General features: G+C 41.3%; 2 protein-coding genes across 3 annotated transcripts; both read right to left on the minus strand.

Moving 5' to 3' along the window:
* Nucleotides 1-615: 615 nt before the first annotated feature.
* On the minus strand, nucleotides 616-6,927 carry ythdf1 (YTH N6-methyladenosine RNA binding protein F1). 2 transcript variants are annotated; one of them, XM_086213351.1, is made up of 7 exons: nucleotides 6,574-6,927; nucleotides 6,176-6,203; nucleotides 5,681-5,775; nucleotides 3,942-5,570; nucleotides 3,479-3,549; nucleotides 3,122-3,166; nucleotides 616-2,406 (listed from the first exon to the last, which is right to left on the minus strand). In XM_086213351.1, the coding sequence occupies exons 1-7, from the start codon at nucleotides 6,601-6,603 to the stop codon at nucleotides 2,334-2,336; spliced, it is 1,971 nt and encodes a 656-aa protein (XP_086069477.1). In that variant the 5' UTR covers nucleotides 6,604-6,927; the 3' UTR covers nucleotides 616-2,333. The 2 variants fall into 2 exon arrangements, with proteins under 2 accessions (XP_086069477.1, XP_086069478.1); XM_086213352.1 differs by lacking the exon at nucleotides 3,479-3,549.
* Nucleotides 6,928-7,102: 175 nt separating this feature from the next.
* nkain5 (sodium/potassium transporting ATPase interacting 5) lies at nucleotides 7,103-14,068 on the minus strand. Its single transcript, XM_086212571.1, has 6 exons — nucleotides 13,852-14,068; nucleotides 12,896-13,033; nucleotides 10,537-10,617; nucleotides 9,361-9,558; nucleotides 8,123-8,183; nucleotides 7,103-7,755 (listed from the first exon to the last, which is right to left on the minus strand). The coding sequence occupies exons 1-6, from the start codon at nucleotides 13,903-13,905 to the stop codon at nucleotides 7,745-7,747; spliced, it is 543 nt and encodes a 180-aa protein (XP_086068697.1). The 5' UTR covers nucleotides 13,906-14,068; the 3' UTR covers nucleotides 7,103-7,744.
* Nucleotides 14,069-14,643: the final 575 nt, after the last annotated feature.

Raw genomic sequence — 14,643 nt, forward strand, 5'->3', positions numbered from 1 at the left:
CAAAAGGCGGATGAAAGGAACTCATGAAAGGAAATAATTTATCGTCATCACTGCCAGAGCCAGACAAGGTGAAGGACACCCATCTCTCCTCTGGGACTGCACTTAGGAGGCAGAGGCAGAGGCAGAGGGGCATCCAGGGTGGTTTGGTACCCCTGACGGCTACATGGGCTCAGAAATTTATACTCTTACACTTTTTTTTATGAATAGCTTATCGATAGGTTAACTTTTTCAAAATTACAAGCACCAGCATTGCCAGATGGGTACAAGATTTACACACATCTGGGTTCAGTTTGATGTTGTGGACTGTTGTTGATTGGTTGGTTTTCTGAATTTGTTTTACCACTGACAAGCCAAAGGAATACCGTTGGAATAATCTTGGCCCGTATAAAAGCTGTAGTTCTGCCACTCACAGAACAGCTCACTACAAATTAGCTTGGCACAATGAATGATAACGAATGGTAACTGTTGGCCTGCATTTGCTTTCATGTTGAGCACTTTCAACTTTTTGTTTACGGCTGAATAAATACGAATAAAATATGAATTCAAGTGGTCTGAGAATGTCGTTTTGATCGCACCAACAATCTATACAACAATGAAAGAAAGCACAAAAACAGATAAGTATATCTTTAATAATGAACATGATCAAATCTAAGAATGTGATAGTGACCTCTGATACAATGATATTTAATTCAGGGGTGACTTAAAACTTTTTTTGCATAAATTTTCTATATTCCAATACCATTATATAACTCTGGTTGCTCCACGGTCGTACTCCCTCTCTTTTCTTTCACGCTCGCATACACACAGACACAATACAGCAAGCAATTTAAAAAAAGTCACAAACATATAGCATATAGGCTAGTCTCTGGGTTTTCATACACTTGACAATAAATCAGTTAAGTATAATGCTACAGTTAAACATTTTGAGGCGCTCGCAGTTAGAAATGCCAGTACATTAAAGCTTACATTTTTATGAAGATGATGTGGAGAGGTTATAGCAGTGAAAATGGTGTCAAAATGACAATTATGTTAAGAAATTACAACAAAGAAAAGTGACAGGCCCGGCTTTAAAAGCAGCACATGCTACAGTACGTTGCCTCCAGAATTTGACAAACAGAGACCTCTGTTGGGACAGCAGGGAAATAAAAGCAACCGTAAGAAAAACTGGGAAACAAAGACAGAAAGCAATTTTTTTTTTTGTCTCCATAGAAAGCTGAACTCATACAATATATTTGTTCATCTAAATAAGAAAGAGAGGGACCACCTTAAAGAGCATTTGATCTCTATACATCCTTTCCCTGAATCTCTAGCTGGACAAACTTGAGGTACAGAATTGCAAAATAATCATTTATACTGTCGCTGAAATCAAATGTTAAGGCTCGATTCTTGGGAGATAAAACAGTATTTTCTCCACTGTGATGTCCAATTTCAAATACGTTATCAGGCAGGTGGGGGCGGCACGGCTCGGAGGTAGAGTGGCTGTCGAGCAACCGAAGGGTCACTGGTTCGAGCCTCACTTCCCCCGGTGACCACGTCCAAGTATCCTTGAGCAAGATACTGAGCCCCTACTTGCTCCTGATGGCCCTGCAACGGACTGGCGACCTGTCCAGGGTGAACACCGCCTCTCACCCAGTGTCAGCTGGGATAGCCCCCCCCCCCCCCGCAACCCATAATGGATAAGCGGTATAGAAAATGGATGGATGGATGGATATAAGCTAGGTGACGCGTCATTGAAAATCTAACACTTTCTAATGTCACAACCTTGCACAATTATGCCTATGCATACAGACCTTCAGTGTAGACATTCCTAAACCAGACACCCCTGACATGAAAAAAGGGCTTTATAGAAGTTATTTTTTTCCTCTTCTGATGATATAAAATACAACTGGCCACACACAGATAGCAGACATTTGTCAATAAAGTGTTGTTCACTCAGTAAGATTAACCAATACAAGCACTTCACATTTCTCCAACACACAAACCACAAAGTGAACAGTCACTGAATATCAGCAGCATGTTGTCAAGAGATTTTCAAAACAGACGTGCAAGATATTTGTTACTTATATTTAGATAAGAATGCAAGTTCCGGGGTAACAATAGAGATTTAAAAGGCTGAAAAAGGAACAGAAAGAAAAAAAATCAAGAAGAAAAGAAAAATATATTATTGAAGTGATTCAATCGGTGGAACTAGCTTCATCCCTGCACACTTCCTAAAGAATGGGAACCAGGAGCAACGTGGCTCAAGAGTTTGACATGGGCCGAAGTCGACAAAATTAAATAGAAAAAATATTAGTCTTCAATTTCTTCATGTCTTTGCGTTTTCTTTTCTAAATCTACATTTCAATATGTCCATCCAAGCATCCAAAGCTTTCAGAAGTCATCTTCTGTTGTTTACTTTTGACGATCCTGAATGGAGAGGACATAAAAAAACACACATATTATCAGATCTGCTAGGAAGAGGAAGAAGAAGACTGATATCACATCGCCGGCACGAGATATTCTAGGAAACACTGCACGGTTTAAAAATGCTAAAGACCAAATGAGGATCCAGAAAAAAGCCTAGAAATTCAATACCATCATGTATGAACTTTCAGTGGAATTATAATTTATATTTGCAAACTTCATTCTGCTATCCAAGTGAAGTATTCTGAGCCAATTTTTATTTTTAGCCAAGTTATATGAAACACTAAACATGCAGGACTAAAACTTTCCAAATCATAAAAAAGGAGCTTAACGGGGAAAAAAAACATAGAAAGATCCTCAATTATGAAATGTGTGAGACAATGTATATGTATATGAAAGAGAAAAACATAAATGGCAAATTCTTAATGAAAAAAAAGGGAAGGCCTGGCCTCCTGTGTGTGGTGGCCTTCATCCTAATCTGATGAAGTTTAGCCTCAAACGACCAGTGACAGTTTACAGAAATACAGAAATAAATAAGTACGGTAATTAATGAGAAATGAATACAAAAGAAATAACTTAAAAGGATGTAAGTGTAGACATGATAATAGTATTTTTCTTTTCATTTCTATGGCAACATTAGCTATGGCAGCATTCGTCTCTCATATGCTGAAGAGCTCTTATATTGTTTGATGTAATGCACAACAGGTTCTTTTTTTACCTGATCAATTCGGGATCGGCTCTGTATTGAGGCAGGTTCATAGCTCTGTTAAGAGAAACATGCAAAGCCTCATTAAAATGCCAAACCAGGTATAATTACAATAGATTTAGATGTTTTTTTTTTTTCTTCAAATTTTACAATCAGAAATGATTATTTCATGGACTAAAAGGGCAATGAAGTAGCAAAGAACTTAGCCAGCTTAAGAATAAAGGACTGGGTGAACATTATCAGCTAGGGAGGGTGTCCGGCTGGTTATTTTCTTGCACAGATGTAATTTGTTTCTTTGCTCAGAGTCATTTTATTTCAGCCTTCTTCTGTGATATTTATGACATTAAAACAAAGAGATCAAATACTGACATGAAGCTGTCATGTGTACCCCGAGCCATGAAGGTGGGTTTTGCTTCAGGTAGAAGACGGCGGTCCCATCTCTGTGTAACAAATGAATTTTTCCTCATCACAGCCAGAGAAGAAGCTAACGTTAGTTGAAAACACACCTGGTGATTAGGTTATCTGTTTACCCGTGGTGACCAGCAGCTAACTTATTTAATCTTTCTTATCAACATCAAGACAATTTATTTCCGATTGTAATCTGGAGTCAGGCAAAATTAATGCCCATCAAATGCGTCAGGGTATTTACACTTTTCACTTGTGATGTTCACATTTCGCACAGTTACATTTAATGTGAACTGGGAACATCATAGAAACGGGAGTAGCGTGAACCTGAATAAAGGAAAATATCATTAACACAGGCGCCCCAATGACTTTCACATAGTCCCTACATATAATTCTTGAATTGAAATGGTCTCAAAGTAATAACTACCTTTTTCACCACCTCCTCCTCCTCCTGCTTCTTCTCATAGTGGGAAAAGTCATCAAAGATGGAGGTGGTGTGTTTGTACTGGGCAATAATCTTGAGCACCTGCTTTGCTTTTTCCAGAGGGACCTCTTGAGTGTCGCGAGAGTTGGTGACCGGCTTGTTGTCATTGTTCTCCAGGCGAATGTGGCGCAGCTGGCTGTTAGGCACATCCTTAACAAACAACCAGTTCACATCAAACTTCCCCTTCCACTTGTCCTGTGCCCAAACACCAGCACTGGTGCCGTAGTCCACAGGTGAGCGCATTTCTGCTACGCCGCAAAAATGGCCGCTGCCGTTGACACTGAACAACAAGTAGACTGGACCTTTAGAGTTCATAGCTCTGTAGGCGGAGTCCAAACGTTTGTTGCCGTGCTCTGTGCTGCACCAGATGGAGTACTTGATGGAACGGTGGATGTCGTCCTCAGAGTAGCTCTTGATGATGAACACCCGGCCGTTTTTCAGGTTCCAATCAAACTCCTTGGGGTTGTAACTGTGAGCCGCTCGCAGCTTCTCCAGGACGGGGTGGGACTCTGAACCCAGCTCTGGAGGAATGCATCCACCTCCACCTCCGTTACCAACACCACCACAATTAGAGGAGCCACTACTGTCTAAACTTCCACCACCGTAACACAAGTTGCGATTGCGTGGGGCTACCCAGCGGGTCTGAGGTGTTGGAGCGGAGGTGTGGTTCTGGTAGGACTGCAGCGGAGGGGGTGGAGGACCCTGCATGGTCATCTGCTGCACGAGGGACTGAGCAGACTGAAGGGACTGTTGAAGGGGAGGTAAGAGGCTGGGAGGATGAGAGTGAAGCTGCTGTGGCTGGTGCTGTTGGTGGTGGGGGGGCAAAGGAGGCGCCATCTTGGTGGCCACTTTATTATCCCAGGTATCAATGTCCATGTTGTGTTTAATGGGAGGTGGAGGCAGAGCTCCTCCGCCTAGAGGCATGCCAAGCTTGTTCTTGGTCTTTTGTTGCTGCAGCTTGGCAGGTTTACTAGCAATTGCAGCCCACGATGTAGGTTTCGGAGGGGGCATTCCTATTGGTGTGCCCCCGTTGCCCGTGGCAACAGCTGCGGCTACACTGCCACCACCACCGATCACAGAGCCAGCAGTCTTCACACCTGAGCCACCACCTGTCACATCCCCACCTATCTTTAGACCCAGCATGCCCTGCTCTAGGCTGTTCATACCTGGAGCCTTGCTCAGTGTGTCACTATGGAAACCAGTCTGGCCATCAGGGACTAATGTACCTCCAAGAGAGCTGGGTGGGTAGCTGTAACTCCCCCCATAAGCTGAACTTTGAGTCTGCTGGCCCTGAGAACCACTGGTGCCCCAGGCTGAAAAAGCTGGGTTCTCTGGGAAAAAGTTAAACCTGTGAGGATAAATGCTGCTGCTGAGGCCCCCTGGCTGCCCAAATACTGTGTCGTGCATGAAGTGATGGTCTCCATTGCTGAGGGGGGCATAGGGAGTCAGGTAGGGAATAGGGGGATCACCTCCAGTAGACCATGGAGCCTCACTGAGGGGGTAAGGAAATCCAATGGATGGGGCATAGTAGCTGGACAGGTATGGGTCTGTCATGGATTGATAGCTGTTATTCTACAACCAGAAAGAAAATTAAAATCTCTTGTAAATGCAAGAAGATGCAGCAAATAAGTATTTTGATTACAATCATCTAAGGCCCATATAAGTCGATTTAATTCACCCACCTGATTAGACTGTCCAGTGAGATAGGGCTCAAAGTCATTATCATGGACTGTATCCTTCTGGTGGAGGGAGCCATTCTGCACCGAAACTGGAAAAGCTGAAATGAATTCAAACTACTGTCAAAGCTGCGCATCAGATTTTACACACTCCGAAACAAACTCTTAACAAAGAGCGCATTATCAAGCTAAATATATCCCAGATGAAAAAACAGATAAGGCTGTCTGGTGGTATTCTGCTGGGAAAAACAACCTCTCATCCAGTCAACCCCGACAAATGTGCAAACTTTTTTCAGTTAACATGTTCTACATGTAGGTGTAAGAAACTGTGCCACAAAATAGTGAGTGGAAATATGGAGTGATACACATGTAGATTATATTGTACATATTTTTAGTGTTGTCATAAGGCCACAACAATACACAAATCAGTAATACTAGGTGAGATATCAGGTGGTTGGTCTGTTCACTGCTACAGAGAGTAACAAGCCTTTTATCTCTTACCTTTGCTAGCATCTTGTCCTTTCGATATCTTAGTGGTGTATTCAAGTGAAGAACGCATGTGAAAGGAGGGGAAAAGAAAGCTTGCGTGGGTCATGAATGTTGTTCAAAGCATCAGATATGAGCGTAGCTACATGTGCAGGCGGCTCATTTTCAAACTTGAATACGATTTCTATCCAGACCGTTTGTGTAAACGCTTCACGGAGTATTACATTTTAGCTTTTAATAAACGCTTGTTATCATTTTCCCAATCAGATACCAAGTGGACATTGTGATCCAGGCCTTGGTTACAAGCAGTTTTCAAGCTAACTCAGCCTCTCAGGTGGCTAACTAGCTGGCCCGAGAGTACATGTCGCCTTCCAAAAGAAATGAAACCCGTATGGTTCCGCCTTGTTCCTTACCTGAGGGTCAATACTCGTGGCAGACATCATTTATCCTCCAGGTGTTGTGTTGAAGCCCTGACAAGACGTACAGTGTGTGTACGCTAATGCAACTCCGCTAGGTGGAAAGGCGAATTGCTAGCAAGAGAGGCTGTTAGTTTGCTAACAGTTGCAGGTAGTTAGCCTCAGCAGTTAGCCGGCGTCTCAACTCGGCACGGACGGTTCACTTCTCGTAGCCCTGCGGACACTCCTCGATGTCCTGTCAACATGAATCCAGCGGGGCTTCAAGCCTCAACCTTAACATTAAAATTCAAGCAGTCTTGGTGGCCCTGCTCACTTGCCCCAATGGCAGCTTCAACCGGGTACTACTGGGCGGAAGTGACGTCTGTTACGTAAAAGACGCGTCCTCGGCTACCTAGCAGCAGCACACATTCCGCTGCTAGTTAACCAACCAGTTGTTTACATTATATTTATGGATTAAATAAAACACACAGAATTTTTTTTTCAAAGCCATTCAATTCTTTAGAAAATTATTATGTTTAAGACAAGTGTGACACTGAAATTACATGTTTTATTGACACCTTAAGCACAGACAAAGGGCGAAACTCAATAATGTAGTAAAGGCAGAGCAAAAGTATTGCTAGATGGAGTAGCTCCAAGCCTATTTTATTACTACTACTTGCTGAGAAGTAAATATGTGCAACCCACTGAAACAGGCAGTATAATTATCATTTATTTCTCTGAATGAATACACAACACAAAGTAATATGGTCATTTTCTTGCTGTAATCAAACATGAATATTTTATGTTACAACATCAGGAAGAAAGCTCCTTATATACATCTTACAGTTTTCTTTTCAGATGGCTTTCTGCCCAATGTATTTTTTTTCTTTCATTTCTTTTTTTTTATATCTTACACACATATACACACACACACACACTCAGAGGTAGTTTTGTAAATTTTTGGCGTTTAAGGTTTGGAGAAAACATACAGAATGAACGACAGATCTGCATTGTATATACAGTGATATAATTAAAATGTCCCTCTTTGTTCAGGGCGTCGAGTCTGTGTGACACATGGGGGTTTAGCATCCATGACAGATGTGCAGAAGAAATTACACGATGACCGTCTTGAGAGTGGTTTCATTTTCTGTCTGGATCCCTTTCTCACCGGTGTCCCTTTCGTGGTTCACTATTTATAATCTATACAAAAACAAGGAAAAATACACTGCATGTAAGAAGTTGAAGACACTGGAAAGAAAATGATGTAGATTAGAATGGGCGTATATAAGACGTATATAAGACGTGCAGAATAAGAATTGAAATATCAAAGATCAAAACAAACAGCTACACAAATGTAAGGTGAGAGCAAATGGATAGATACATTATTAACTTCTTATTTCAAGGTGAAAACTATCTTGTCTTTCACAGAAATAAGATGGAACTGCCTTGTGGTGGATTGTTATTATAAAAGTACCGGTAATGGTACAAATATAGTCGCCACTTTGATATCTGTGGTTTCACGTCTGCCCTTCTGCATGACGGTCTTACTGATCAGTGACATACTTACAGCTGTCCTCCTCGTCTGAGAAAGTGCTGGCGACATAGCAGGCAAAAACAAATCCCGGGAGCTGTGGAGGTTAATAGAAAAGCCTTTAAAAGTGAATCACATGCTGCAGAAAGTCTTGTCTTTAACGTTTGCCATATATATATATATTTGTGTGTGTGTGTGTGTATGTGTATATATATATATATTTTAATCTTTTACAATATTCTGAACACGTAAACATTATTCTGACTGAAAACAAGCATGGAGAAATTGTCACAGACAACTCCATGTAGAAAAAGCACCCGTTGTATCTGCAGAAGCTCCAGCGTGTTTTGATCAATGACTCAGAGCAGCACACGAATCAAAATGTTCAAAGCACTGATTAAATATGAAATCGCTCTTGGAACATTAAGTGCACTGATGAGCAAGAACCCCAGCAGGTTGATCTACTTGGGAGTATTTGGGTTTTGTTTTTTTTTTTGCACAAGAGGACGTTGTGTCTTGTTAAACATTTGATTCTGTTTTGGTGTCACTGAAGTCAACTGTTCAAGATATAGTTCGTTCATAGCATATCAATAGCTCTAAATGATTCCGTTTATGCTTGAAAAAAATCCTAAAAGGGATGTTCAATTGTGGAGAGGGTGAACAAAAACTGCACATCTCATCAGCTCATGTGTCTCATGGACCATATTTTCTGCTGCAATTGAAAATCCAAAGTAAAAATTCCACTGTTTTTGGCCGAGGGAACCCGCTTCCACAGCCCTGCAGCACCCTGTTGGTTCATTGGTTTTCATTTTCCAAACTGTGAAATTCACACAGAAGTTGCATACCGCAGAATTTTGCAGTAACATCTGCAGTAATTTTGGGAGGTGGTTTTAAACATAAATTTATTTATCTCTAAACCAGTGTGTAGACTTGGTTGGTTTTGAATATAAAAAAAGAAGAGAAACAAGAAATGTGTGATTTTTCAATGATGTGGTCATTAATAAAAAGAAAGCATAGTTTAGTTTCCATTAGGTGGGTGGAGTCTGTAGTGTTGAAAACTGAATTCAGCCTTCAGAAATATGTGATATCAATATTTAACAATATTTAAAATGGAATAAATCTGCTTTAATTATATTTCAATAGAATAAATTATTGAGTCTGAAGCATCCAGGTTCACTTTCATTACTAAAAGTGAACCTGGATGCTTCAGACAGAACCAAATGTGACAAATGAGGAAGTTAGAGTAACTGACACGTCTGACACTGTTCACTCACGGATATGAGAAGCTGGACGACGCAGTGCAGGATTTCTATGTACTGATACTCCAGCCAGCAGCTCAGCACGGTGGTCAGCTCTGGGTTCTGCTGGTTCTGCCATCCAGTAGAGGGAATACCGTCGCTCTCGCAAACCGGCCCATTGTCCTTCCACCAAGAGTGATGTGAGGACACTCCCAGAGAGAGTATATCGCTGTCCTGCAGAGATGAAACGGGCAGATGAGGTGTGAAGGCGACCTCGGAGAATATTTCTCCGTCATTAGATGGTGTGCAGTAGAGAGAGTAAGAGAGACGGGAGAGAAATCGCACACGCTTCATCACTTCCCCTCTGAGTCAGCAAATGTTAGTGATTCTCCTAATTGGTTCATTTTTAAGAAACTTCTTTATTAAAAAGTGATGCCTGACAGAAGTTGTCAGGCAGCTCTTTCCCACAAAAGCTACTGTTCACTCAGCCTGGCCATCAGTGAGCGGACCGCTCTTCTGTCAGTCTCCTACTTTGCACTGAAGCGGCTCTAATGTAACGTCTGGCTCATCATCCAGTTACAACATTGATCCAGTAAACTATATATAGTCGAGTCAAAGCCATTTTCATTTATCTATTCACACAGTGGGAACATTTATGGAGTTAAAGGACACTTTGTAGCAGCCCCTGGAACACCCAGAAACCTTCAATTACTAGACACAACGATGCTCCTCTCCCCAAACCTTTACAAGAACTGAAATTATAGCCAAGTGTTTAAAAATGCATTAGCAGCACTAAAAAAAAGAAAAAAGAAGCAAAACTCCACTTTTCATCAAAGATTTTCTCTGCTTAAAATAAATGTACAACATGAGTTACTGGCACCATTTTTACTTCTACTGCAGTAATAATCATAAATAATTGATTAATATACGTTATATATTAACCTCAATATGTACTGTAAAAGGTTGATAGCCTTTACCACCAATCATCTTTGTCTTAGCATCATATAAAGATATAAAATGGAAAGTCAACACATTTACCAAAACTGCTTTTATAGTCATGGAGAACTGAAATATACTGTTTTCATGAAGTGTTTGTAACTGCAGGGCGGTCTTGACAGGAGCACGTGACGAGGAAAGGGAGGAAAACTGTATTTAGAATTGTCACTGTGAGGGTCTCTAATTATCTGGCACCTGCGTGACCATTAGACTCACCTTTGAAAGCCCCCCCAAATCCAAGTAGAGACAGCTAACAAAGACATTCCAGCCGAGCCACAACAACATCCACAGCAGGTACTGAAAAACACACAAAGATCTTTGATGACAGTGAGATGAACTCAGTTCTCCATCAAAATTATTACAAGTGTCCTTATTCTGAATGGAAACAGTTACAATTTATATATTTTTTTCCCTAGAAATCATAATGCAGCTCATTTGGTGCGGTACAGAATATTATCTAATCACTGGAGCCAAGTAAGGACCACAAACGAATCCATTCAAAGCAGAAAATTTGATTTACATCTTCATTTCATTATCGAGGTCGGCGGAGGGATTTGATGAAAGGTTAGAACAGAGGATTGATACAGCTGTTGTATGTGCCTTAATTATATAGCCAGCAGCATCTTAGCTTAGCATAAAGACTAAAAACAATGTTTGGGGTTGAGGTTGTGAAGGGTTAGTGTTTGGAGTAAAATTACTGCATCCCTGAAGAGACAGTTCATCCAAAAATGAAAATTCGGTCATTTCTGATGGAAGGTTGGGGCAGGGTTTTTTTTCAGACCACAAATCACTGCGGGAATTTCACAGGAAAAGGTGCTGAACAACTGTAGTGAAATGACAATTTTAAAATGCTAACTTAAAAATATAAAATGCTTCCACACTGCTCATCTGATGTCATCCTGAAGTCCTGAAATCCTGAAATGTATTGGAAAATGTTCCTGACGCCATCTTGTGATTCACCGAGAAGTGTTTTGTTAAGTGTTTACATTGTTTTTGGACAAAAATCTGAACCCCACCTTCCACTGGCATGAAGATGAGTGGATAATGAAGGAATCTTTTTGCTGTTGTAGTTACAACTGTGCTTAAAGTGTGATAACAAGAGAAAACGCACACTTCTCTACCTGTATGATGTGATTTGGTGTCATCATCTGGGCAAATCTGAGGGTTTTATTTCCCCATGAAGCAGCACAAAGACTATGAGAAACTATTTATTAATTAGAAATATACACTGCCTAGCCCCCCCCAAAAAGGAAAAAAGTCACCACCTGGATTTAACTAAGCAAACAGGTACGAGCCTCCTATCAGGTAATTACTGCATGGGCGATTATTTTTCAGCTAGCAGCAACTTATTTCTTCAACAACCATGTCGAAAGACACATCCCGTGGTCCCGTGGAAAAGATGTTAGTCCGTTGGAGAAGGATCAAATCACTGGAATGCACCAAGCAGAGAAAACATCAGAGGAGATTGCAGAAATAAAATTGGGTAAAGAACCGTCCAACGGATTATTAAAAACTGGAGGGACAGTGGGGACCCGTCGTCTTCCAGGAAGAAATGCGGTCGCAAAAAAAACCCTGATTGATTGTGATCGGCGATCACTTACACGTTTGGTGAAATCAAGTCGAAGAAAAAAAAACAGTAGAATTCAGGGCTGTCTTTAATAGTGAAAGTAAGAGCAGTTCCACATGCACAATGTGAGGGGAAATCAAGGGATTGGGGCTGAACACCTGTGTAGCCTGAAGAAAACCACTCATCAGTGAGGCTAACCGGAAAAAAAAAAAACTTCAATTTTCTAAGGAGCATAAAGATTGGACTCTGGAGCAATGGAGGAAGGTCATGTGGTCTGAGTCCAGATTTACCCTGTTCCAGAGGGTAGGAAGAGAGGCAGATGAAGTCATGCACCCAGCCTGTGGGGGCAGTGCTATGATCTGGGGTTGCTGCAGTTGGTCAGGTCCAGGTTCAGCTGCATTATGTGCTCAAAGAATGAGATCAGCTGACTACCAGGTTATTCCATCAATGGATTTCTTCTTCCCTGATGGCACGGGCATATTCCAAGACGACAATGCCAGGATTCATCGGGCTCAAGTTGGGAAAGAGTGGTTCAGGGAGCATGACACATCATTTTCACACATGGATTGGCCACCACAGAATGCAGACCTTAACCCTGCTGAGAATCTTTGGGATATGCTGGAGAAGAGTTTGCGCAGTCGTCAGACTCTCCCATCATCAATACAGGATCTTGGTGAAAAATTAACGCCACGCTGGATGGACATAAATCTTGTGACATTGCAGAAGCTTTTTGAAACAATGCCGCAACGAACGCGTGCCGTAATCAAAGCTAAAGGCGATCCAACAAAATACTAGAATGTGTGACCTTTTTTTACCCCATTTATCTGAAGTGCCAAATGACTGTCTTTAAAAAGCTGGCCAAACAGTCAGATGCTTCACACAGAACCAAACAGAACCTATTTTAGCTCTCCGGCAGAGTGATTTCAGACAACATTCTGTCCCTAACGCAGGATGTTTTAGTCGACCGAACCTTTGCCAGCTTAAAACAAACTCAGGCCGTTCCCTCACCATAACAACATAGCGTGATCTGTACTGGATGGTACCAAACAGGCCCAGGATGACCATGATGATGTGGATGAAGTTGATCAGGATTGGAGCCCACTGGTAGCCAAGGAAGTCGAACACCTGTCTCTCCAGCGCCGTCACCTGCAGGAGTCGAAGACCACGTACAAAGACATCCAATTAGTTCAACCAGACTCTGACAGATGATAGCCAGTCGACTTGTGGATTCCACAAAGCTTTGCTATATTAAATAAGTTGTTATGACAACAAAGCAATAAAACACAAAGCACCAGCCGGGTCATCGTGCTCTCTGAGGTCCCCAGCGAAGGGGGCAGGGTGGGAAACACTGAGGAGGAGGACAAAGTGGGTGCAGCTCTTCATTATGGTGGCTGGAGTGATGGGCGTTTTCAGATTTCAGTATCAACACAGACTCTAAGACCATTAATTAAAAGATAATTACATTTGGAAGAGCTGCAAGTGTTAATTATTTTTTTTATGAGACATTAGCAAATATTTTTTTGGATTATCAAACTGATTGATCAGTCAATTTTCAGAATATAACTCCCGGGATCGTCAAAAGGTTTTAATAAAACAACAACAACAACAAAAAACTTACATGTTCAGATGTTCTGAAATAGTATCTGTTGTTGATGTGCAGAAATCTTAAATAATCATCAAATATAACCTCAAAGGATATGTTGCTTTTGGTGCAGTATTGTAGCCTATTGTTGAAGTTTTAAGAAGAAAATAAAGGAAGGCTTATACAACAAGAATGGAACTTTTTTCTTCTTTCTTAAGAAAAAAAACACCTCAAATGGCTGTTAAGCTTTAAGAAGAGATTTACAATGATCTTACCGCCGTAATTTGCTATCAAGTGTCATTTTTGCAGGAGAAAGAGGAGAGGTGTTAGAGCAGATGAGCATCGATGTCGAAGCATCACCAGTGAGAGAAAAACATCTTACCAACTGCAGACAACACAGGAGGACCAGCATGCATCGGGCAGAGCAGCAGCCCATGATTTCCTCTCTCTTTCTCTCTCGGATGATGTGAAAAACAACCCTGGAGATTTTAAAATGGCTCCAGCTCAAGGACCAAAGCTCCGCGGTTTCACATCCATTGCCAAACGCGCAAGGAAACACTTTAAGTCATGAGGAAAACACGGAGGGTCCCCCTGCGAAAACCAGCAGAAGGGGGAGGGTAGATATATGAGGGGTGATTAGTGCCACCCAGCGGTGCGGGGGGAGCCCTGAAAGACCAGATCTGCTCAGATTTGTCAGCTTTCCCACAAACATTTCGCCGCTTTATCATTTTTAACAACGGCACAATGGTTATATTCATTTGAGGGTGTGGTTTTTTTTCCAGAAATAACTGATGTTGAAATAATGAAGTCGAATAATTTTGAATAGTTGTTGTTGTGTGATAGTTCTCCTGAAATATGTTGTGTCATCCATCTTCAATAACACAATATGTTGTTTGTAATCGTACTTCCGGGTTTCAGTGATAGATGCAGTGACTTTCTGATTTACTACGGGTGTCAGCAGCCATCCACCAATCAGCATCACTTAATAAATATACCTTTTGAAACTGTGTTGGAGAATCGATCATTCTCTATAACTAAGTGCTGTGTCTGTTTTCAGTGAAAATATGTACCAAGTTCCTACATATTTACAGATGTTTGGCTGAGAAAATGTTTGTCATTTTTCAAAAATGTGTTGGAGAGCATAGTTTAGGAGGTTAATTAAGGTTTCAACAAC

This window comes from Aulostomus chinensis, chromosome 9 (assembly GCF_037954235.1).
Source record: "Aulostomus chinensis isolate RoL2024-O1b breed Wild chromosome 9, RoL_Achi_v1.0, whole genome shotgun sequence".
Lineage (NCBI taxonomy): Eukaryota > Metazoa > Chordata > Actinopteri > Syngnathiformes > Aulostomidae > Aulostomus > Aulostomus chinensis.